The sequence below is a fragment of the Gorilla gorilla genome, chromosome 6, assembly GCF_029281585.2.
Source record: "Gorilla gorilla gorilla isolate KB3781 chromosome 6, NHGRI_mGorGor1-v2.1_pri, whole genome shotgun sequence".
NCBI classification, from domain to species: Eukaryota; Metazoa; Chordata; class Mammalia; order Primates; family Hominidae; genus Gorilla; species Gorilla gorilla.
The window spans coordinates 132,600,898-132,625,964 of NC_073230.2; the positions used below are offsets into that span (position 1 = coordinate 132,600,898).

The 25,067-nt window shown below is 36.3% G+C and overlaps 2 protein-coding genes and 1 pseudogene across 3 annotated transcripts in view; 1 reads left to right on the forward strand and 2 right to left on the reverse strand.

Annotated features, from left to right (window-relative positions):
* Window positions 1-25,067, reverse strand: part of NDUFA5 (NADH:ubiquinone oxidoreductase subunit A5) — an 85,839-nt gene that overhangs the window by 42,490 nt on the left and 18,282 nt on the right. The window contains exons 2-4 of one of the 2 annotated variants that reach the window (XM_031012625.3): window positions 16,606-16,727; window positions 15,248-15,334; window positions 300-420 (exon numbers count right to left, since the gene is read on the reverse strand). In XM_031012625.3, coding sequence (XP_030868485.1) covers window positions 300-420; window positions 15,248-15,332 — 206 coding nt within the window. In that variant the 5' untranslated portion in view covers window positions 15,333-15,334; window positions 16,606-16,727. The remainder of the gene's footprint in view (window positions 1-299; window positions 421-15,247; window positions 15,335-16,605; window positions 16,728-25,067) is intronic. The other variant, XM_063708028.1, reaches the window with a different exon arrangement.
* Window positions 6,671-7,220, reverse strand: LOC115935277 (large ribosomal subunit protein eL24-like; annotated as a pseudogene).
* Window positions 22,887-25,067, forward strand: part of ASB15 (ankyrin repeat and SOCS box containing 15) — a 35,146-nt gene continuing 32,965 nt past the window's right edge. Inside the window, exon 1 of the mRNA XM_055347348.2 lies at window positions 22,887-23,060. The gene's annotated coding sequence lies outside the window, so the exon portion shown is untranslated. The remainder of the gene's footprint in view (window positions 23,061-25,067) is intronic.

A 25,067-nucleotide genomic window follows, 5' to 3' on the forward strand; every position in this document is an offset into this window, starting at 1 on the left:
AGAACACCACTCAGAGGAAATGATTCCTACTAGATAGTAGGATTGTAAAATTCTACTGGAAGTAGGTTGTAACATGAAAATTTTCTTTTATCATTGTTTAAGTCCAGCTATGAATATATCACCTATGTTTGTATATTTTCTCCCTTTTTGTCACTCCCAAGACTGTCAAGTTTTGAGGAAAAGACATGAAACGTCAAGAGTACTTTTCAAAAGACTTCTGCAAACCATTTAAAACTATATAAATGAACTTTTTAGGTAAAGCAAATGGATTGACTAGCAATCTGTAAAGAGCTTTTTACCTGCACCAGCCATGAATTCTGGGGCAGAAATTGTGTACTGTTGCTCCATTTCCATTTGTGAATAGAGAACATCTTTTATTAATAGATGAAAATCTCCATCTATGTTGTAATGGTAAAATATCTGCAAAACAAGGAAAGGGAGGAGAAATTGCTCAAACTGATCACGATCTTTTCCTACCTAAAATGCTCCTGTGGCTTCTTCTTGTCTCCTGCAATGGTTCTCAGGCCCAGAACACTTTGAGGGACAGGTTCAACCCACAGTAAGTGAAGGTAATGTCCCTGTGGAAGGAAGGATGTGTGACAATGGGAGATGGAGAGGGGGGGTTGCATTACAATATCCAAAGGGAGTGAGTGCTTCAGAATGTTAAGACTCCACAGATGGCCTTTAGAGATTCTGACGAATAACACCACTACCCTAGTGCACCCCAAAGAGAAAGCCTTTTCTCATTGCCACCATCCTGGAGGAAGAAATAAAATAAAGCCCCAAATTCTTTACTCCAGTATATAGTTCAGTATCTACATATATCCTACATATTCTAACTCTTACCTAAAGCTCCTGCTCATTGTCTGTAGATTCCTCAATGCGTTCTGTGACCAGCAAGAGTAAATGATCAGCATTCCCCCCAGATATGCCATTTTCCCTCAGATCTATGTGTATTTTCTCTGCCTGGAATGCCTCTCCCCTTATACATTATCTCGAAAACTCCTTCTTATCCTTCAAGTCTCAGCTCAAGACTTTATATCGTCTAAGGCATACTCTTGGTCCCCTCCTAGAAGCTAAGCATCACCTTCTTTTGATCATCTATTCATCCCCTCCACTGACTGAGAGTAAGAACTGCCTTCTTTAACATTTTCATTGTACCGGGCACATAGTAGCTAATAAATACATACTTGGCAAATAAATGAATGCAGTATTATTCAAAGAGGAATATACCTCATTTAGAATGCTCAGAAATGATAACTTAGTACCATGAAAGAAACTAGTGTAAATCTTGTTTTAAAAATTAATCTACTAGCCTCTATTTTAAAATTTAATTTTTATAGCAGGTAAAGAGATGGCAAGCATCACAAACAAATATTGTAGTGGAATTTGGATCTTTAAAATTATAGACTGTTCAGATGAGAGAACATAAAATGATAACATTGTAGACCTAGGTGCAGTGGCTCACTCCTGTAATACAAGCTACTTGGGAGCTGAGGCAAGAGGATTGCTTGAGGCCAGGAGTTCAAGATCAGCTGGGGCAATTATAACAACACTGTCTCTAAAAAAGATAAATAAGTAAATAGATAAATAAATAAAAGACAGCATTGTAGATTCTAAAATTGAACAGGAAATCAGAGCTATTTTTGGGCCTAATTTCAACATATATCATGTGAGGAGATATCATGGTAAGTGCGAACTAAGGGGAAACTGGAATTGATAACCATGAAGTGTAGCAAATTTCTAAACTCCTCCAAAAGTCTTCTCTGACAGTGGGTAATACACTCTTTACCTCAACACTTGCTCATCTAGTGTTTGATGATTCTCTAAGAAAATGCAATAAAATGAGTTTTAAATTCTACTTCAATTTCTGTTATATGACAGTCCCTTTATTCTAAAGTAGTTACTAGTATAAACTTTTAAAAAGCTGATTTGATAAATCAACAACCCTTAGTCATAAACTAAGTCAAACAAAATGAGCGAAGAAAGATTTTTTTGGAGAGAAGGCACAGGAAAAAGGAGTAACATTCCTAGACTTAGGAAATTGTATATGGGTCTTCTGATCCTTAAGCATAAGAACACTGTCTCTTTTCCTCATAACATCTTCATAATATACTGAGAAGCAAAGTAGACGGGGGACAAGATGGAAAACCAGGAAAGGAAGTCTAGCCAGTTAGTGAGATGATTCCACAGTAAAAAACCCAACCTAAAGTTTGCCAAATCCAATGGTCAGTTCTCTGTCCTCATCTTACTTGACTTAGCAGCAGAATTTGATACAGTCGATCACTCCTTTCAGCTGTAAATATTTTTCTTCCCTTGGCTTGTATTCTGTCTCATAGCTCTGGTTAGCCCCGGAGTTCATCCCTTAAACATCTCTATTTTTATATCTGCATGTACTGCTTTGGTGAGCTCTTCTAGCCACACGGTTTTAAGTATCACTAATTTATTTCTTCAGCTCAGACTTTTCTTCTAAACTTGGACCATATTAACCTGCCTACTTAACCTTTCTTGTTAGACTTTGATAGGTATCTCAAATTTTACATGATCCAAACTGAGTTCCAGGAGGATCACTGAAGCCCAGGTAATCAAGGCTGCAGTGAGCTATGATCGTGCCACTGCACTCAGCCTGTGTGACACAGAAAGGCCTTGTCAAAAAAAAAAAAAAGTGAGATAAAAAGAAAGAAGTTTTAATGTCCTGATGCACAGAAATTAGAGTATCTGAGGGAGGCGGCTAGGCATCAGTGTTTTCTAAAGCTCTGCAGGTGATTCCAATGCAAGTCAAACCTAAGAACAACTGCTCTATGGAAGTCACACTTAGAGTTTACATACTGACCTCTTGTTCTAAATGTTTCTTAGTAGAATCTATCTTTTCCCCCCGTAACAGATTAGTATAATATTTCTTACAAGGTTTTCAACCACTCAACATGACAGCATTTTGTACAGAAAGCAAGAAAATCAACCTAAAATCATTAGAAAAAATAGGAATTCTAAAAGCCAGCTGAATAAAAATAAATATACAAAGACTGTTAGCTTTCGATGTGCCAGAATAACCAGGGGAAGCAATTCTATTCACAAAGAAATAAAAATCACAAACTATTGAGGAATAAGTATGTCAGGAATATTCAAGACTTCAGTAAAACTATGAAACTTTACATTAGTTCAAAAGAAAAGTTTTGAATAAATTAAGACATATTTTCCTGCGTAAGAGTCAATATTTTAAATATGTAAAAATATTGAACATATTTGTCAAAATATGTTCATTCTTCCCAAAGGAATCTTTTCTTAGTGCACTTACAGTCACAATTCCATTTTGACTAGATGATTCTAAGAGTCACCTGAAAGAAACAATGAATGAAATCAAAATATTTTTAAAAGGAAAATTACGAGGAAAGATCTTCCCTCCCAAATAAAAATAATGTGAAACCAGTAAAGGAAAAGACCAGTATATGTATGTGTTAGCATTTCCCTGACTCTGTTATTTAGTTGTAAAATATAATTATCTGAACAAAGAAATCAAATAATCTTGCATTTGAATTTTGTACCAATCCCCCTCTTAGAAATTTATTTCTAAATCTCTGAAAATTGAAACATTTGTTGTTTCTTAAAAATAAACTGTTTAACTGTTAAATTGTTAAAGAAACAAGCAAATTTATCCAAGCAGAAGAGAAAACTTCCTCCCCTTATTCCCTAAACCTCAATTTAGGGCACACTAGGAGAAAGTCCTCAAACTGACACATTACACGTAGGAATTCATATGCAATATTGCTGGATTAACATCAGCACCCTCTGACCTGGATTTCTTACTTATGTTTATGCTTTATATTTTTCCAGCTTTATTGAGGTATAATTAATAAATAAATAAAACGTGTATATACATAATGCTGCAATGTGATTGTTTGACATATTTACACATTGTGAAATGATTACCACAACCAAGCTAATTAACATATCCATCACCTTACATAGTTACTATTTGTGTGTGTGTGTGTATGTGTGTGGTGAGAACAATTAAGCAAACTCTCTTAGCAAACTTTAAGTACATTATAAATTATCGTTAACTATAGTTACCATGCTGTACATCAGATCTCTAAAACTTATAACTGAAACTCTGTTTCTATGAATTCAATGTTTTTAGATTCCACATATAAGAGATATCATACAGTATTTGTCTTTCTGTTACTAGCTTATTTCACCTACTATAAGGTCCTCCAGTTTCATTCATGTTGTCACGAATACCAGAATTTCCTTTTTCTTAAGGTTGAGTAATCTTCCGTGATAAATATATATTACATTTTCTTTATCCATTCATCCACTTATGGACACTTAGGTTAATTCCATCTCTTGCCTATTCTGAATAATGCTGCAATGAATATGGAAGTGCAAATATGTCTTTGAGATACTGATTTCAATTCCTTTAGATATATACTAACAGGTGGGGTTGCTAGATCATATAGTAGATTTATTTTAAATTTTTTGAGGAACCATCAAACTGTTTTCCGTAATGGCTGTACCAATTTACTTTCCTACCAAGAGTGTACAAGACTTTTTATTTCTCCACTTCATCATCCACACTTGTTATCTTTTGACTTTTTGATAACAGCCTTCCTAACAGGTGTGAAGTGATGTCTCTTTGTGGTTTTAATTTGCATTTCCCTAAGGATTAATGATGTTGATGACCTTTTCACTCCTGTTGGACACTTGTATATCTTCTTTAGAAAAATGTCTATTCAGATCTTTTGCCTGTTTTTTAATTAGGTTATTTGTTTTTTCTGTATTGAGTTGTATACATTCCTTATATATTTTGGATATATGTTTTGTAAATATTTTCTCCCTTGGTTGCATTTTCTTTCGTTGATTGTTTCCTTTGCTGTGCAGAAACTTTTTTAATTTGATTTGGTTGTACTTGTTTATTTTTGCTTTTATTGCCTGTCCTTTTGGTGTCATATCCAAAAAATTATTGCTAAGTCCATTGTCAGGTACGTCTTCCCCAGCCAACCCCATTTTTCTTCTAGTAGTTTTACAGTTTCAAGTCTTAAATTTGTCTTTATTTTCAGTTAATTTTTGTATATGGTGTAAGATAAGGGTTAATTTCATTCTTTTATATGTGGATATCCAGTTTTCCCAACATGATTTATTGAAAAGACTATCATTTCTTCATTGTGTATTTTTTGTGCCTTTGTCAAAGATCAGTTGATTATACCTTTATGGGTTTATTTCTAGGCTCTGTGCTCTCTTTTGATGTGTCTGTTTTTATGCAAGTACTGTATTGTTTAGTTTACTATATCTTTGTCTTTGTATTATAATTTGAAATAATTGTATTATAATTTGAATTGTATTATACTTTGATGCTTTCAGCTTTGGTCTTTCTCAACATTGATTTAGCCATTTAAGGTCTTTTTTGGTTCCATACAAATTTCAAGATTTTCCCCCCATTTCTGTGAAAAACATCATTGGAATTTTGGTAAGACTTGGATTGAATCTGTAGATCACTTTGTAGTGTGAACATTTTAACAATGTTAATTTTTCCAAATTCCATTTATTTGTGTCTTCTTTCAATGTCTTTCATCATTGTTTTATGTTTTTCAGGGTACTCACCTTTCACCTCCTTGGTTAAATTTACTCCCAGGTATTTTATTTTTGTAGCTATTGTATATGGGATTTTATTAAAATTTATTTTTCTGATACTTTATTGTTAGTGTATAGAAATACTACTAATTTTTGTAGGTTAATTTTGTATCCTGCAACTTTACTGTATTTGTTTATTAGTTCTAACAGTTCTTTGGTGAAGTCTTTGAGGTTTTTTTTGTACATGGTATTATGTCATCTGCAGAGACAATTTAACTTCTTCCTTTTCTATTTGGATGCCTTTTATTTCTTTGTCTTTCCTAATTGCTCTGGCGAGAACCTCCAGTACTATATTGAATAGAAGTGGCGAGAGAAGGCTTCCTTGTCTTGTTCCAGTTCTTAAAGAAAAGCTTTCAGCTTTTCACCTGTATGTTCACTGTAAGCTTGCCAAATATGACCTTTATTGTGTTGAGGTACATTCTTTCTATACCTAATTAGCTGAGAGTTTTTAATATCAAAAAAGATGTTGATATTTGTCAAATACTTTTTCTGCATCAGTTGAGATGATCATGATTTTTATCCTCTATTCTGTTAATGTGGCGTATCATATTTATTGGTTTACTTATGTTAAATTATCCTTGCATCCCAGAGATAAATGCTGCTTAAGCATGGTACATAATCCTTTTAATGCACTGCTGAATTTGGTTTACTAGTATTTTGTTGAAGTTTTTGCATCTATGTTCATCAGGGATATTGCCATGTAATTTTCTTTCTCACGGTGTCCTTGTCTGGCTTTGGTATCAGGATAATGTTGGCCTTGTAAAATTAGTTTGGGAGTATTCCCTCCTCTTCAACTTTTTGCAAGAGTTTGAGCAGAATTGGTATTAATGCTTTAAGTGTTTGAAAAAATTCAAAAGTGAAGCCACTAGGTTTCGGTTTCTCTTTGTAGGGAGATTTTTGATTACTGATTTAATTTCCTTTCTCATTTTGGTCTATTCAGATTTTCTGTTTCTTCATAGTTCAGTCTTGGTAGGTTGCAGGTTTCTAGCATTTGTCTGTTCCTTCTAGGTTATACAGTTTGTTAGTGTTTAATTGTTCATAGTGGTTTCTTTTTTTTTTTTTTAGAGTTATAATCCAATCTTTATTTAAAAATCTAATCTGCCAGTTTAGCGTTTTCCACCAACTCGGGGAGCTGAAACTTTCACAGGCTTCACAATCTTTTGCTTAGGTGCTGCCTTTGTAGGTGCCTTAGCAGCAGCCATTGCAGTCTTTTTAGATGCTTACTTAGCCTTTTTTGCTTCCTTAGCAGCCCTGATAGCTTGTTCTCGTTGAGCCTTTCTAACTTCAGGTTTCTGATTCCTCTTGGCCATTATATCAGCAAGAGATGCACCAGTAATGGCCCTCTGGAATTTGACTGCTTGGCGGGTTCTTTTCTTTTGAATTTCTTCCGACTGTCCCTTTTTGTGCTTCCTTCTGTAGAGGACAGTCCAGTTTATCTGCCGAGGATTTCTCTTGGAAAGGAAAGCCGACTCGCATTTCGCATTAAGCAACTGGAAAACCTTCCCGTCGGTCCTGGCGTAGCGCCTCCCGTGTCCGGGGTAGATCTTGTACCCGCTAAAACTGCACAGCTCGACCTTCATGGCGACAGCTCCACGGAAAGCTAGTTTCTTAAAATCTTTTGTATTTCTGTATTTTTATATCTGTGATTTTATTCATTTCATTTGAATCTTCTCTCTTTTTTTCTTAGGCCACCTAAAGTTTTGTTAATTTTATCTTTTCAAAAAGCCAACTTTTGATCTTTTCTATTGTTTGTCTTATCTCTATTTCATTTATTTTTGTTCTGATTTTCCTTTCTTTCTTTCTTTCTTTCTTTCTTTCTTTCTTTCTTCCTTCCTTCCTTCCTTCCTTCCTTCCTTTCTTTTTTCTACTAACTTTGGGGTTATTTTGTTTTTCTAGTTGTTTGAGGCATAAAGTTAGGCTATTTATTTGGGATTTTTTTTTTTTTTTCTTAACATAGGTGTTTACTGCTATGCTCTTCCCTTTTAGAATTGCTTTTGCTACATCTTGCAAGTTTGGGTATGTTGTATGTCCATTTTTGTTTGTCTCAAGAGTTTTTAAATTTCCCTTTTGATTTCTTTTTTGACCCACACTGGTTTTTCATGAGTGTGTTTAATCTTCACATATTTTTTAATTTTCCAATTTTTTTTTTCTATTATTGGTTTCTTGTTCCATACCATTGTGGTTGGAAAAGATAATTGATATAAATTCAATCTAATTAGATTTCTTTAGGGCCTAACATGATCTATCCTGGAGAATGTTCTGTGTCCATTGATAATGTGTATTCTTCTATGTAATGCTCTGCATATGTCTGTTAGGTTCATTTAGTCTAAAGTTCAATATTTCCTTGCTGGTTTTTCTGTCTAAATAATCTTTTCATTGTTGGAAGTAGAGTATTGAAGTCCCCTACTGTTATTATCTATTTCTCCCTTCAGAACTCTTAATATTTGCTTTCTATGTTTAGGTGCTCTGATGTTGGGTGGACATATAATTACAATTGTTATTTTCTCTTGATAAATTTAACCACTTCATCATTATATAATGACCTTCATCTCTTTATTATTATTATTATTATACTTTAAGTTCTAGGGTACATATGCACAACGTGGAGGTTTGTTACATAGGTATACATGTGCCATGGCGGTGTGCTGCACCCATCAACTTGTCATTTACATTAGGTATTTCTCCTAACGCTATCCCTCCCCCAGCCCCCCACCTCTCAACAGCCCCTGGTGTGTGATGTTCCCTTCTCTGTGTCCCTGTGTTCTCATTGTTCAACTCTCACTTATGAGTGAGAACATGCAGTGTTTGGTTTTATGTCCTTGTGATATTTTGCTGAGAATGGTGGTTTCCAGCTTTATCCATGTCCCTGCAAAGGACATGAACTCATCCTTTTTTATGGCTGCATAGTATTGCATGGTGTATATGTGCCACATTTTCTTTATCCAGTCTAATATTGATGGACATTTGGGTTGATTCCAAGTCTTTGCTATTGTGAAGAGGGCTACAGTAAACATATGTGTGCATGTGTCTTTATAGTAGCATGATTTATAATCATTTGGGTATATACCCAGTAATGGGATCGCTAAGTCAAATGGTATTTCTAGTTCTAGATCATTGAGGAATCGCCACACTGTCTTCCACAATGGTTGAACTAGTTTACACTCCCACCAACAGTGTAAAAGCGTTCCTATTTCTCCACATCCTCTCCAGCATCTGTTGTTTCCTGATATTTTAATGATCGCCATTCTAACTGGTGTGAGATGGTATCTCATTGTGGTTTTGATTTGCATTTCTCTGATGACCAGTGATGATGAGCATTTTTCCATATGTCTGTTGGCTGCATAAATGTCTTCTTTTGAGAAGTGTCTGTTCATATCCTTTGCCCACTTTTTGATGGGGTTGTTTCGTTTTTTTCTTGTAAATTTGTTTAAGTTCTGTGTAGATTCTGGATATTCACCCTTTGTCAGATGGATAGGTTGCAAAAATTTTCTCCCATTCTGTAGGTTGCCTGCTCACTCTGTTGGTAGTTTTTTTTTTTTTGCTGTGCAGAAGCTCTTGAGTTTAATTAGATCCCATTTGTCTATTTTGGCTTTTGTTGCCATTGCTTTTCGTGTTTTAGTCATGAAGTCTTTGCCCACGCCTATGTGCTGAATGGTATTGCCTAGGTTTTCTTCTAGGGCTTTTATGGTTTTAGGTCTTACATTTAAGTCTTTAATCCATCTTGAGTTAATTTTTGTATAAGGTGTAAGGAAGGGATCCAGTTTCAGCTTTCTGCATATGGCTAGCCAGTTTTCCCAGCACCATTTATTAAATAGAGAATCCTTTCCCCATTTCTTGTTTTTGTCAGGTTTGTCAAAGTTCAGATGGTTATAGATGTGTGGTGTTATTTCTGAGGCATCTGTTCTGTTCCATTGGTCTATATCTCTGTTTTGGTACCAGTACCATGCTGTTTTGGTTACTGTAGCCTTGTAGTATAGTTTGATGTCAGGTAGCATGATGCCTCTAACTTTGTTCTTTTTGCTTAGGATTGTCTTGGCTATGCGGGCTCCTTTTTGGTTCCATATGAACTTTAAAGTAGTTTTTTCCAATTCTGTGGACAAAGTCAGTGGTGGCTTGATGGGGAGGGTATTGAATCTATAAATTACCTTGGGCAATATGGCCATTTTCACGATACTGATTCTTCCTATCCATGAGTATGGAATATTCTTCCATTTGTTTGTGTCCTCTTTTATTTCATTGAGCAGTGGTTTGTAGTTCTCCTTGAAGAGGTCCTTTACATCCCCTGTAAGCTGAATTCCTAGGTATTTTACTCTCTTTGTAGTAATTGTGAATGGGAGTTCACTCATGATTTGGCTCTCTGTTTGTCTGTTCTTGGTGTATAGGAATGCTTGTGATTTTTGCACATTGATTTTGTAACCTGAGACTTTGCCGAAGTTGCTTATCAGCTTAAGGAGATTTTGGGCTGAGATGATGTGATTTTCTAAATACACAATCATGTCATCTGCAAATAGAGACAATTTGACTTCCTCTTTTCCTGATTGAATACCTTGTATTTCTTTCTCTTGCCTGATTGCCCTGGCCAGAACTTCCAATACTATTTTGAATAGGAGTGGTGAGAGAGGTCATCCTTGTCTTGTGCCAGTTTTCAAAGGAAATGCTTCCAGTTTTTGCCCATTTAGTAGGATATTGGCTGTGGGTTTGTCATAAATAGCTCTTATTATTTTGAGACAGGTTCCATCAATATCTAGTTTATTGAGAGTTTTAACATGAAAGGCTGTTGAAGTTTGTTGAAGGCCTTTTCTGCATGTATTGAGATAATCATGTGGTTTTTGTTGTTGGTTCTGTTTATGTGATGGATTACATTTATTGATTTGCGTATAATGAATCAGACTTGCATCCCAGGGATGAAGCCAACTTGATCGTGGTGGATATGCTTTTTGACGTGCTGCTGGATTCGGTTTGCCAGTATTTTACTGAGGATTTTCGTGTCGATGTTCATCAGGCATATTGGCCTAAAATTATCTTTTTATATTGTGTCCCTGCCAGGCTTTGGTATCAGGATGATGCTGACCTCATAAAATGAGTTAGGGAAGATTACCTCTTTTTCTATTGATTGGAATAATTTCAGAAGGAATGGTACCAGCCTTTTTTGTACCTCTGGTAGAATTTGGCTGTGAATCCGTCTGGTCCCAGACTTTTTTTTGTTGGTAAGCTATTAATTAATGCCTCAATTTCAGGACCTTTTATTGGTCTATTCAGAGATTCAACTTTTTCCTGGTTTAGTCTTGGGAGGGTGTATGTGTCCAGGAATTTATCCATTTCTTCTAGATATTCTAGTTTATTTGTGTGGAGGTGTTTATAGTATTCTGATAGTAGTTTGTATTTCTGGGGGATCGGTGGTGATATCCCCTTTATCATTTTTTATTGCATCTATTTGATTCTTCTCTCTTTTCTTCTTTATTAGTCTTGCTAGCTGTCTATCTATTTTGTTGATCTTTTCAAAAAAGCCACCTCTTGGATTCATTGATTTTTTTGTGTCTCTGTCTCATTCAGTTCTGCTCTGATCTTAGTTATTTCTTGTCTTCTGCTAGCTTTTGAATTTGTTTCTCTTGCTTTCTCTAGTTCTTTTCATTGTGATGGTAGGGTGATGATTTAAATCTTTCCTGCTTTCTTTTGTGGGCATTTAGTGCTATAAATTTCCCTCTACACACTGCTTTAAATGTATCCCAGAGATTCTGGTACGTTGTGTCTTTGTTCTCATTGATTTCAAAGAACATCTTCATTTCTGCCTTCATTTTGTTATTTACCCAGTAGTCACTCAGGAGCAGGTTGTTCAGTTTCCATGTAGTTGTGCAGTTTGGAGTGAGTTTCTTAATCCTTAGTTCTAATTTGATTGCACTGTGGTCTGAGAGACAGTTTGTTGTGATTTCTGTTCTTTTACATTTGCTGAGGAGTGTTTTACTTCCAACTATGTGGTCAGTTTTAGAATAAGTATGATGTGGTGCTGAGAAGAATATATATTCTGTTGATTTCAGGTGGAGAGTTCTGTAGATGTCTATTAGGTCTGTTTGGTCCAGAGCTGAATTCAAGTCCTGGACATCCTTGTTAATTTTCTATCTCATTGATCTGTCCAATATTGACAGTGGGGTGTTAAAGTTTCCCATTATTGTTGTGTGGGAGTCTAAGTCTCTTTGTAGGTCTCTAAGGACTTATTTTATGAATCTCGGTGCTCCTGTATTAGGTGCATATATATTTAGGATAGTTAGCTCTTCTTGTTGAATTGATCCCTTTACCATTATGTAATGGCTTTCTTTGTCTCTTTTCATCTCTGTTGGTTTAAAGTTTGTTTTATCAGAGACCAGGATTGCAGCCCCTGCTTTTTTTTACTTTCCATTTGTTTGGTAGATCTTACTCCATCCCTTTATTTTGAGCCTATGTGTGTCTTTGCATGTGAGATGGGTCTCCTGAATATAGCACACTGATGGGTCTTGACTCTTTATCCAATTTGCCAGTCCATGTCTTTTAATTGGGGCATTTAGCCTGTTTACTTTTAAGTTTAATATTGTTATGTGTGAGTTTGATCCTGCCATTATGATGTTAGCTGGTTATTTTGCCCGTTAATTGATGCAGTTTCTTCACAGCCTCGATGGTCTTTACAATTTGGCATGTTTTTGCAGTGGCTGGTACCCGTTATTCCTTTCCATGTTTAGTGCTTCCTTCAGGAGCTCTTGTAAGGCAGGCCTGGTGGTGACAAAATCTCTCAGCATTTGCTTGTCTATAAAGGATTTTATTTCTCCTTCACTTATGAAGCTTAGTTTGGCCGGATATGAAATTCTGGATTGAAAATTCTATTCTTTAAGGATGTTGAATACTGGCCCCCACTCTCTTCTGGCTTGTAGAGTTTCTGCCAAGAGATCCACTGTTAGTCTGATGGGCTTCTCTTTGTGGGTAACCCGACCTTTCTCTCTGGCTGCCCTTAACATTTTTTCCTTCATTTCAACCTTGGTGAATCTGAACAGTTATGTGTCTTGGGGTTGCTCTTCTCGAGGTATATCTTTGTGGTGTTCTCTGTATTTCCTGAATTTGAATGTTGGCCTGCCTTGCTAGGTTGGGGAAGTTCTCCTGGATAATATCCTGAAGAGTGTTTTCCAACTTGGTTCAATTCTCTCCATCACTTTTAGGTACACCAATCAAATGTAGATTTGGTCTTTTCACATAGTCCCATATTTCTTGGAGGGGTTGTTCATTTCTTTTCACTCTTTTTTCTCTAATCTTTTCTTCTCACTTTATTTCACTAATTTGATCATCAATCACAATATCCCTTCTTCTGCTTGATCAAATTGGCTGCTGAAGCTTGTGTATGCTTCACGCAGTTCTCGTACTGTGGTTTTCAGCTCCCTCAGGTCATTTAAGCTCTTCTCTACACTGCTTATTCTAGTTTGCCATTCCTCTAACCTTTTTTCAAGGTTTTTAGCTTCCTTGCAATGGGTTAGAACATGCCTCTTTAGCTCGGAGAAGTTTGTTATTACCGACTTCTGAGGCCTACTTCTGTCAACTCATCAAACTCATTCTCCATCCAGTTTTGTTCCCTTGCTGGCGAGGAGTTGTGTTCCTTTGGAGGAGAAGAGGCATTCTGCTTTTTGGAATTTTCAGCCTTTCTGCTCTGGTTTCTCCCCATCTTTGTGGTTTTATTTACCTTTGGTCTTTGATGTTGGTGACCTACGTATGAGGTTTTGGTGTGGATGTCCTTTTTGTTGATGTTGATGCTATTCCTTTCTGTTTGTTAGTTTTCCTTCTAACAGACAGGCCCCTCAGCTGCAGGTCTGTTGGAGTTTGCTGGAGGTCCACTGCAGACCCTGTTTGCCTGGGTATCACCAGCAGAAGCTGCAGAACAGCCAATATTGCTGCCTGATCCATCCTCTGGAAGCTTCATCCCAGAGGGTCACCTGCCTGTATGAGGTGTCTGTCGGCCTCTACTGGGAGGAGTCTCCCAGTCAGGCTACACGGGGGTCAGGGACCTACTTGAGGAGGCAGTCTGTCCATTATTGGATCTCGAATGCCATGCTGGGAGAACCACTGCTCTCTTCAGAGCTGTCAGGCAGGGATGTTTAAGTCTGCAGAAGCTGTCTGCTGCCTTTTGTTCAGGTGGGCCCTGCCCCCAGAGGTGGAATCAAGAGAGGCAGTAGGCCTTGCTGAACAGCGGTGTGCTCCGCCCAGTTGGAGCTTCGCTGCCGCTTTGTTTACACTGTGAGCATAGAACCGCCTACTCAAGCCTCAGCAATGGCGGATGCCCCTCAACCCGCCAAGCGCCAGCATCCCAGGTCGATCTCAGACTGCTGCACTAGCAGCGAGCAAGGCTCCATGGGCGTGGGACTCGCCGAGCCAGGCATGGGAGGCCTAAATGACACTTATCCTAAATGACACTTGCCCTAAATGACACTTATCACTGTTTAAAAATAAGCCAGATTATTAGTCCCTAACTTAAAACCATTCAATTCATGTGTCTGTAATAAAACCCAAGGTTTTATCCATGGCCCACCTCCCATCCCTACCCTCCCTTGATGAGCTGCACTTTCATTTGTTCTCTGGTTGATCCCTTCAACATGGCACATCCTTTTTGCCTCATGACAAAAAGTAAAGATTAAACTTACATTCCATCTTCCTAAAAGTTTGTCCTCTATACCTTTCTGTGTCTGGTTATTCTTTGTGAAAGGTCTCAGCACAGATGTGTTCCCTCTCAGACTATCCTTTCTGAAGGAAGCCTCCCCACTTCAATGACCAACTATCGTCATGCTTATTTTCTTCACAGAGTTTACCACAATTCATTTTCTTACTTATGTAACATTCACCTCACCTACTTAAATACAAACTTTTCAGTGACAGGAACTTGATATAGCTCATTGGCATACCTAGTGCACAGCATAATACCTGGCATTGTAGATGGTCAATATTTGTTAAATACTGCACTGGTGAGAATCCCACATTCATCTACTTCTCTGGGTCCTACCATTCTTGACTTTGTAAATGCTCTTTAGCTAGTGAGGCAATTCACTATCATTTCCCACCCAAAGCCCCCTTGAAAGTATTTGTCTACACTGTGGGTGAATGGGCCATATCTTCAAGACTGGAAAATTACCCAGGCATTCCAAGCTGCATAAAAACAGCTTAACCAAACCTCAAAACTCAACCTGATTTAATACTTTTTATATTAATGTATACATAAAGGAAATGTAAAATTTTGCTTTATTTGAATGGTAATTACATTTTAAATCTTGAAATCAAGCCATAACTAAGCCAAATATGTAGTAAATACTTTGGGAATATTCAGAATATTTTTTCTCAGTACTTATACTGTTCTACTAAAGATAAATCTAAAACTAGCATAAATCATCACACTTTTTCTAGTTTCCCAAAGGAATTGTTAAATTTACCTTTTATATTGAAAAAAAATTGGGGGGAGGCAAATCATGAGACCATTAGAAATTGCTTTAACATACACAAAGTGGTGGCTCCAATTTGAAATATAAAGACCTGCATCCACAAGAGGCAAGAGTGACATCTTTTAATGGTAGAAAGGATGGATTTACATTGAAATATTTAGGCCAGGTGCAGTGGCTCATACCTGTGATCCCAACACTTTGAGAGGTGGGCAGAGTACTTGAACTCAGGAGTTTGAAACCAGCCTGGACAACATGGTCAAACCCCATCTCTACAAAAGAAATACAAAAAAAAAAAAAATTAGCCAGATGTGGTGGTGCATGCCTGTGGTCCCGGCTGCTCAGGAGGCTGATGGGAGATGATTACTTGAGCCTGGGAGGCGGAGGTTGCTGTGAACCAAGATCGTACCAGTGCACTCCAACCTAAGTGACAGAGGGAGACCCTGTCTCAAAATAATAATAATAATAATAATAAGGAAAAAATAAAGAAAGAGAAAAAGAAAATTTTGAATTTATGATGGTAAGTTTTCTTCATTAAATTTATATAATTTCTTCTATAGTATGTACTGTTAAAATGCTTTTTACAATCAAATATTAATTAAATGTCATTATGCATTAGCAACTTCAATTAGAAATTGAAACAAAACACAAATGCACAAGAAAAGATCAATTCTTTTCAGAGAGAATAGAGTACAATACTGAATTTTCAATAATTGAAAATTTACTTTGGTTGCCAATATAGAGCTTTATTTTAAGTCCTGATTATAATTAGTCTTGGTTTATATTAAATAAGGTACTAAGAATAGTGACAATCTCTTTGCCTTAGCGCTATTGAGATATGTAAGAAGTCAGAATTATAAGAGACTGGAAGAAAAAGGAAGGTTCTTAAACGATAATTCCCCTTACACACGGTTTTGCTTGTTACCCTAGTCAAAAAATATTAAATGAAAAATCCTAGCAATAAACAATTCATAAGTATAAATTGCATGCCTTTCTGAGTAGTGTGATGAAATTTTGGGTCACCCTGCTCTGTTCTACTTAGAACATAAATCACCCATTTGTTCAGTATATTCACTCTGCATATGTCACCAGCCTATCTGAACATTTAGTGGTTTTCCTGATTGTCAGATCAATCATGATGGTATCACAGTGTTTGTGTTCAAGGAACCTTTATTTTATTTAATGATGGCTGCAAGAATATTGATGCTGGTATGTTGTTATAATTGTTCTTCATTATTAGTATTGTTAATTTACTGTGCTTTATTTATAAATTAAATATTATCATAAGTATCTATGTATAGGAAAAAAACCCAGCATACATAGAGTTCTGTATTATTTGTGTTTCCAGGCACTCAGCACTGTGGGTCTTAGAGCATATCCTCCCCTGGCCAGACATGGTGGCTCACGCCTGTAATCCCAGCACTTTGGGAGGCCAAGGTGGGCAGATCACTTGAGGTCAGGAGTTCGAGACCAGCTTGGCCAACATGGTGAAACCCCATATCTACTAAAAATACAAAAATTAGCGAGACGTGGTGGCACACACCTGTAATCCTAGCTACGCGGGAGGCTGAGGCAGGAGAATTGCTTGTACACAGGAGGCAGAGGTTACAGTGAGCCGAGATCGCACCACTGCACTCCAGCCTGGGCAACAGAGCAAGACTTCATCTGAAAAAAAAAAAATCCTTCACAGATATGGGGAAACTACTCTAGGTTGATGATCCATTAATGTAAAACCATTTTCTCTTTTCAAAGTTCATGTGTGTGTGTGTGTGTGTGTGTGTGTGTGTGTGTCTTTGTTCTCTGACCTTCTCCTCCACAGCCTTCTTAGGTCTCATCTCTCTACTTGTTTGTCTCTACACAATGGTAAGATTTTGGGACTAGAACCACATGTCCCACCCATCTTGACACTCCCAGAAGTGCCTAGCTTCACATTATGCATATACTAAAATGTGTGTTTGTATATATAGAATAGAAAACCAAATGCGATGGTTTCCCTCATGTCCATTTTATGTCCCTGGAAGTATAATATACTTTTATATCTAGACTATAAGTCCTGTATCTGTATAGGGATTATTAGTTTTTCAAAGAACTTTCATAACTGTGCTGTTATTTTCATAACAATGATATGAAATAATCAAGAGCAGTGTTATTACACAGTAGGAAACTGAAGTATAAACCTTTAGATATCTCTAGATGATTTGTCTTAATTCACAAAAACTGGCAGTACTTAGGCTAAAATACATATTCTCTCCTTTTAATCCAAGTTTGTTTCTCTTAGATACACTTGAAATGCCTTTCACAATAGTGAAAATTAAGTACTTTGTTCGCAAAAGGAAAAACGAGAAAAAAAAAGATCAACCAGCTTTTAAAAAATTTATTATGACTCAACCTTAATTGACTTAAACTTTGGTTAAACAGAAGTAACTGCGAACCCATTTGAACAAGTCATCAGTGTTCAACAAAATATTCAACACATATTCGATGAGTGCCAAAAACTTTACTAGACAGAGTGATAAATATAACTGAAACCCCATACAGGATCTTCCTCACTGTTGGTTTGTCATTAATTTAGTATAACTACCTATAGTGCTACCTTACTAAAAAATACTATGACCAGAGTAATGTCAACAATGTGGATTCTTCCAGGGGCCTGTGACATCAGTGCTGTTGGAGGAGTTCAGTGCTAATAGATTTGGCCCATGTTTTCAGTTGTTTGATTTTCAGTCTGGAAAAACAGCGTACAGCATAGCAAAAATAAACAATTACCAAGGTTCTGGGAAGCATACTAGAAATAAAGGATTTATTTTATGTTTTTATATTTTTTTCTACTGCTTTATGCCTAACCAAAATAAAATGTGCATTTCTTAAATCACTGACCCCAAGGCCAAAATAATGGTCAAGTACAAAAAACGAAGAAGGAGAAAAAAGAGAAAGCCTGAAATATACCAAAGTGAAAATGAAGCCAAGAGAGATATACATGGGTATTGCTTACTAAACAACAAAATAATAGGATAACTTAAAAACAACAACAAAAAAGAAGAGAATACAAAAAAAAACACACAAAACAAACAAAAAATAATTGGATAACTTAAAGTAGGACTCCCTAAGTTGTTTGAACGACACCATTTTTTGTAGAAGGCAAAGATAAAGCTCCAGTTCTGATAAAGCCTCATAAAGAATGGGCTGGATCAGAAAGGACTTAATAAGTGGCTTTGTAGAGGGTAGATGGGATTGTGTGACTAATCATAGCAAGAGCTGTTTTTTAAAATCCAGGCCTGCAAGTGCCACACTCTTTTTCAGGAAGACAGAATACCTGTGGGCAAAGTGAGGCTGTAGCAGTGGCAGGTGCCTAAAATATGAAAGCCAAGCTGCCACATTGCTCCCTAGAAATTCACAAACAATGCTACCTAAATTTCTTATTCCCAAAATAGAAATAGGTGGGTCCAAGGACAGTTCTTCTAACACTGTGCTTCAACTGTTTTAACCTAAGACTCTTCATATCAGTTGCTATAATTATCATTTTGAAACAGGACATGCATTTCTTGCTATATATAGATAGAAGGAATGCGTATTTGGATGTCAGTGTCATTTTGTGTACCTTCCTTGGAACAACAGTAGTATTCAACTAGTTCTTCACTGTTAAATCTGACCCCTCCCTGAAACTCATTCTCACCGGACAAAACTAGAGGCACTGTTTGAAAAGCTAGGACTCATTTTGTTTCCCCTTTGAGAAAACCCACAGGAAAAGCCAGCTTTCATAGAGGCAAATGTGGAGGCGATTACTAGCGTTATGAACAGATCATTCTTTCAAATATATGAGTTACTCAAAGTATGTCTTATTGTGTGTGCATAGATGACTAACTACGTGAGGAATAGGCCTCATTAAAATGGTGGTGCCATGGTCATTGTATCATCATCATCATCATCACTCCCATACTACAGATAAATAATCTCAAAAATGTAAATAATGCATCTACAGAAACAGTAAGTGGTAAAGCAAGACGTGTTCACAGGACTATGTCTTCAGTAACAGGCTCTCATTTATTTTACCACATGATCTTATTTTGGCTTTTCTATCATTATATGCATTATTTTAAATGTTGTATGGTATAGGTAGATCTATAACAACTATTATATAAACGGATAAAACAGGCATACCGTCATTAGTTTAAGAGCAGAAAAGTCACTGCAATGTGTCAAGCCACACTTTAAAGTGTTAGGTGCACATTTTCCCATACATTTGCATTATACTCTAAAGCTTTATATGAATTTCTAATATTGTAAGTAAAAAAAAGTTGTATAAAATTAAAGTGTTTCACAATGCTGATTGCTTTTCACAGAATTCTTCATTGAAAAATTCCAAATTAGATTAATAATGATAAAATGTAGACAATGTATGCAATGATCTAACCTTTACCCTTGACTATTGCAATACACAGTTAATAGTGGTTTAAACATAAAATACTTCTCAGTTTGCTTTGAAGATGACTGAAACACCCTCTTTTATCACAGTTAAAGAGGAGTTAGGACCTCTTATTTCACATTTACGGTTTCTCAATTTTTGAAATAAAACTGGCAAATTCACTAAAATCCACGTATTCATATTCATTAACACTGAGTACAAAGAAAATGTCAGAGATGAGAAGAAAAACAAAAGCGTGTAGTGCTCCCAGTAGCTTAAGAAGTAGAGAGTTTCGGGAAAAAGGAAAGAATCACTGGCAGCAAATCCAATGAGGGTTTGTAAAATAAGAAATGAATATAAAATATGAAATGAGTTTCTAATATAAGTCAGAAAGAGGTCACTGAGAGCTGCAAAACGAGTTGTTTTAGTTGGGGGGTGTAGGGGATAGAGGCCAGATGGCTTTGTGAGTGCCGATGGTGGCCTGAGTTAATCCAAGGATAGCTATGTCAAAACAAATTTAAGGCAGACTATTTTCATTGGAAAATCAGTAAGACAATAAACTTAATTGGTTTTTTTAAAAGAAAACAAACAACCTTCCTCAATTAAAAATCCCAATTTTTTTGCTTGTTTTATTAATACATTTGCTACTCATTTTTTTAGACTATATATGCTCAATAACTTGACCTAAAAATTCTTGATCAGATTAGATGTCACTGACTGCCCTATCTCCGTCTGTATATCAGACTAGCAATTATTAAACAAAAATCAAAGACAGCAAATTAGTATGACAAGAAGATTGTATTTAATGAAATTTGACCTGAATATGAAAGATGGAGAAAGAAAAATAGTGTGTATTAAAATATGTCAAAAGTGGATTAGGGTCTGACAACGCAAAGACTTACAGATTTGTCTCTCGAACAAATACCTTTAAATTGTGCGTTAATTCTAAGTGGTTTGGTTTTGTTCCAGCAGTAGCAACACTCCCTGCAGCTGAATTGGCAGGTCCTTTGTTTTCATAAGAGTTCTTTGAACCAATCAGGACACAGATAATCTTATTATACCTCTGTAGGCTTGCGTTTCTTTTGATGAGAGTCTAGAGAAGTCATGGGTAATACTTTACCGTGTGCCAGAGACCGCTTATGTTTCAGTTGTACAAGGTCAGGTCTTAATTTAACCACCAACTGGATACTTAATTTTAGATACACAGAAGCACACATTGGCTCCAGGGCACTTCCTCTGATTTAGGAAGGCAAGTCCCTGGATAAGAATGACAAGATGATCATTCCAAAAGGTGAGATTATGAAATATTTGATCTGTACCTCACCAACTAGCTTATTGAATAGTTCATTATTGGTAATATTTTAAACAGATGGAAATACAAATTATAGTAGCTACTCATTACTTTCTTTCCACTTGATCACCTACGGGCTTACCTGTTTAGAGCCTTTTTAATTAGAGAATAAAGCTAGAATTTGTTTGCTTATAGAATATCAACTCAATTGCATAATTACTAAGCATAAAAAATTGTATCATGAGAAAAACAGGTTAAGAATGAGTATCCTTATAGAACATGCCAATATATTTACTATAGAATCCCAGAAGGGTCTCAGCTCACCTCTTGGTTTCTAATAAAAAAAAATTAAATAGTTTTTGTGAATAAATAAAATAAATCTCTTTTAAGGCTTTTTAATCACTTGTTGAAAAAGATGAATGCTTTCTGCCCAGATTGAAACATTTCTTTAAATTAGTTAGATTTTTTAAAAAATAAACTGAATAGAATTGGAAATTTACTCCTGCAAATTATATCACAAAATCTAAAGGTTGGAAAGTCCTTAAAATTTATCTGATATCGTCACTCATATTGTTCTTAAATGCACAGTTAACTTCTAAGGAGCTTTCTATATCTAAAATGATTTGACTTCCATGAAGTAAAGCAGTGATGTGGACAAGAAAAATCTTATCACTGCTTTGTGCTGAGATTATTAAGTTATTGTGATAAAATTATAATTTTACACTTCGTTTATTTTATGAGAATATTTTATTTTCAAATAGAAATTTGCCTACAAGTTTTATATTTCCCCTGGAGTTGTTGGATGAATTTGTTAGCTGGTTGCTTAAACTTTTTGAGAAAACTTTTTCTCAGGTTTATGAATTTTTAGGTTACAAAATAAGACCCTCTTTTCATTAATTCCTTCAAAGTAGCTGAGTCATAGTTAGAGTATACTGGTTAAGCGTGTGTGGCCTCCATTGTCAGATGACTGGGCTATATCCCACTCTCCACTGCCCACTAGATATGTGGGCTTAGGTAAGTTACCTAATGACTCTGTGCTTCAGTTTTCTCATCTGTAAAGTGGGGGAGAATTATGTCATAGACATTAAATGACATCCATTTAATGCACTTAGTGTAATCCCTATTACAGGTAAACACTCAATAGATGTTATAATAATTATTAAACTCAATATAAAAATACTTACTAAAGACTTGCTATGCTATGTGCTTGACTGTGTGCTAAACCTTAAAGAGAAATTGGCATTATCTCTGGAGAAAAATCTAAAATACATTATTTAAAGGCAGAAAACTCCCTGAGGGCATGGATCCCGTATATATGTGTCTAGCCCTGTGCCTGGAACACAACAGACATTGAATGTATATTTTTGCATGGACAAATAGGATAGTCTGAACATCCTTAGGAAAAAAATAATCACTAAGAATTGGTGGGTTAATTCTTTTCCTTTGTCTTTTTGATTAGCAGAGCAAAGGAATGTAGTATCATAGATAACTGTGCATTTGTATTACAACAAGGTATTTGACAATTCCTTGATGATGGTCTTATTATCAAAAAGGAGACATTAATACTAGGTGGTGGTGTCTTTAAGAGGATTTGTAGCTGGATAAACACCTTTTCTGGGAGGATGCAAAATAATGGACCAATGTCAACATAGAGGCCTCTGTCCTGTGCCAATTTCTTTTCAACATTTATCTTTATCAGTGGAGCTTAAGGACATATAGAAGGCATGCTTATTAAGTCAGCAAATAAAACAATACTTCGAGAGATAGAAAATGCATTCCATTTTAGCAGAAGGAAATAAAGGCCAAATTGAAAAAATATAAAATGTAATAGGAATAAATAGAGTACAATAGGGTCCTGCATACAATTGCACAGAAAACAATGTGGGGAAAACATACGACTTGTAGATCTTTGGGATACTGGGGTCTAAATCAAGTCTGTAACATAATAGCCTAAATATTTATCTGAACTTGGACTAAATTAACAGATGCATAGTGTTTGAGAAAAGGGAAGTGGTCACACCCACTTAAACTTGTGTTGGTCTGACTGTAGCTGTTGTGTTGCCTTCAGAGCCTGTGGTTCAGTGTCACTTTTAGAAAGAAATGGATAAACAAATGTGTTTACAGGAAAGCAGTCAAAACAGTGCAGGAGGTGAGACCATCTTATAGGAAGAGAAGTTGTCCAGCCTCTGGAAGAAAAAGCTCAGTGGAGATCTGATAGCCTTCCTGGGGGATATTAACAGGGCTCCTGTGTTGCAGAGGAACAATACTTTCTCAGTGTAGCTCTGAGAAAGAGAACCAGAAAAAGGTAAGAGAAGTAGAAACATTATCTTCAGATAATGTTTTGAAGAGTGGATTCAAGTTCACTGGTTTTCCTAATTGTTAAATCTGGCTAGGCCGGGTGCCATAGCTCATGCCTATAATCCCAGCATTTTGGGAGGCCAATGGGGGAGAATCACCTGAGGTCACGAGTTCAAGACCAGCCTGACCAACGTGGTGAAACCCTGTCTCTAATAAAAATACAAAAATTAGCCCAGCATAGTTGTGGGCTCCTGTAATCCCAGCTACTCGGGAGGCTGGGGCAGGAGAATCACTTGAACCTGGGAGGTGGATGTTGCAGTGAGCCGAGATCATGCCATTGGACTCCAGCTTGGTTGACAGAAGGAGACTCTGTCTAAAAAAAAAAAAAAAAAAAAAAGCTGGCTAAAGAAGAAGCACTGTGTGAGGAGATAGCAAGCTCCCTGACACTTTGATGTTCAAACTGAGGCTACCAATTACTTATTGGGCATGTTGTAAATAAAATTTACAGGTGGGGCTACCTGACAGTCTTTAACTCTGAAAATTGGTGATTCTAGGGAAAAGGAGGGAGAAGAAAATAAAACGGGGGTGTCAGGGTCAATATTCAAGGGTAAGGAATAGAACTAAAACTTTCAAAAAGTACTAGAATCTTACTTTCCCATTCCACAGGAGTTCAATCACAGAATAATAACAGGTAATGTTTACTGACTACTTGTGACATGTCAGACACAGTTAACCAGGCAGCTAATGCAGGCAGGTCAGGGTTTGAACAAAGGTTCAACCATTATATTCAACTGCCTCCAACAGAAAGAAATCAATGGCCTGTACATGATTTCAAAACAAGATATGAAAAAATGCAGTGACTCATTATTATTTGAACCAATTTTGAAGGGAAAAAAATTTGACTTGAGCACCAGACAGGATTGTTTGTCATGTTGAACAAAATACATTATGCCAGGAATGAATATTTTTGGAGAGAATATATGTGTATATATTTGTATATGACTATTTATATGTATATGCATAATAATAATACTTTTTAAAATGCTCAACATCCCTAATCATTAGAGAAATGCAAATCAAAACCACAATGAGATACCATCTCACACACCAGTCAGAATGGCTACTACTAAAAAGTCAAAAAATAACAGATGCTGGCGAGGTTATGGAGAAAAGGGAATGCTTATACAATGCTGGTGGGAATGTAACTTAGTTCAGCCACTGTGGAAAACAGTTTGGTGATTTCTCAAAGAACTTAAAGCAGAATTACCATTCAATCCAGTAATCGCATTTTTGGATATATACCCAAAGGAATATAAATCACTGTACCATAAAGACACATGCACACGTACATTCACTGCAGCATTGTTCACAACAGCAAAAACATGGAATCAACCTAAATGCACAATGACAGTAGACTGGATAAAGATAATGTTGTACATATACACCATAGAATACTAGCCAGCCATAAAAAAGAATGAGATTGTGTCCTTTGCAGCAACATGGATGGAGCTGTAGGGTCATTATCCTAAGCAAATTAACACCGGAACAGAAAACCAAATACCCCATGTTCTCACTTACAAGTAGGAACTAAACTGTGAGTACATATGGACACAAAGAAGGGAACAACAGACGCCAAGACCTACCTGAGGGTCGAAAGTGGGAGGAGGGCAAGGATAGAAAAACTACCTATGAGGTCCTATGCCTATTACCTGCATGACAAAATACTCTGTACACCAAACCCTTGCAATATACAATTTACCTATATAACAAACGTTAAGATAAAACTTAAAATGAAAGTTAAAAAAATAATACTTTTTAAAAGTCTGGAGATATTATTTTTATTGTTACTATAGGTAATCAATGTAGTTAAAACGTTTTTTACTCACCCTACAACTCAATTGCACAAACCAAAAGTAGCTTTTTTATTGTCTGTAACTGGCCTCACCTTTCTCAGGAGCCACCACTCACTAATTAATGGAAAATAAACTATTGATTTCATGCAGACAGACACAAT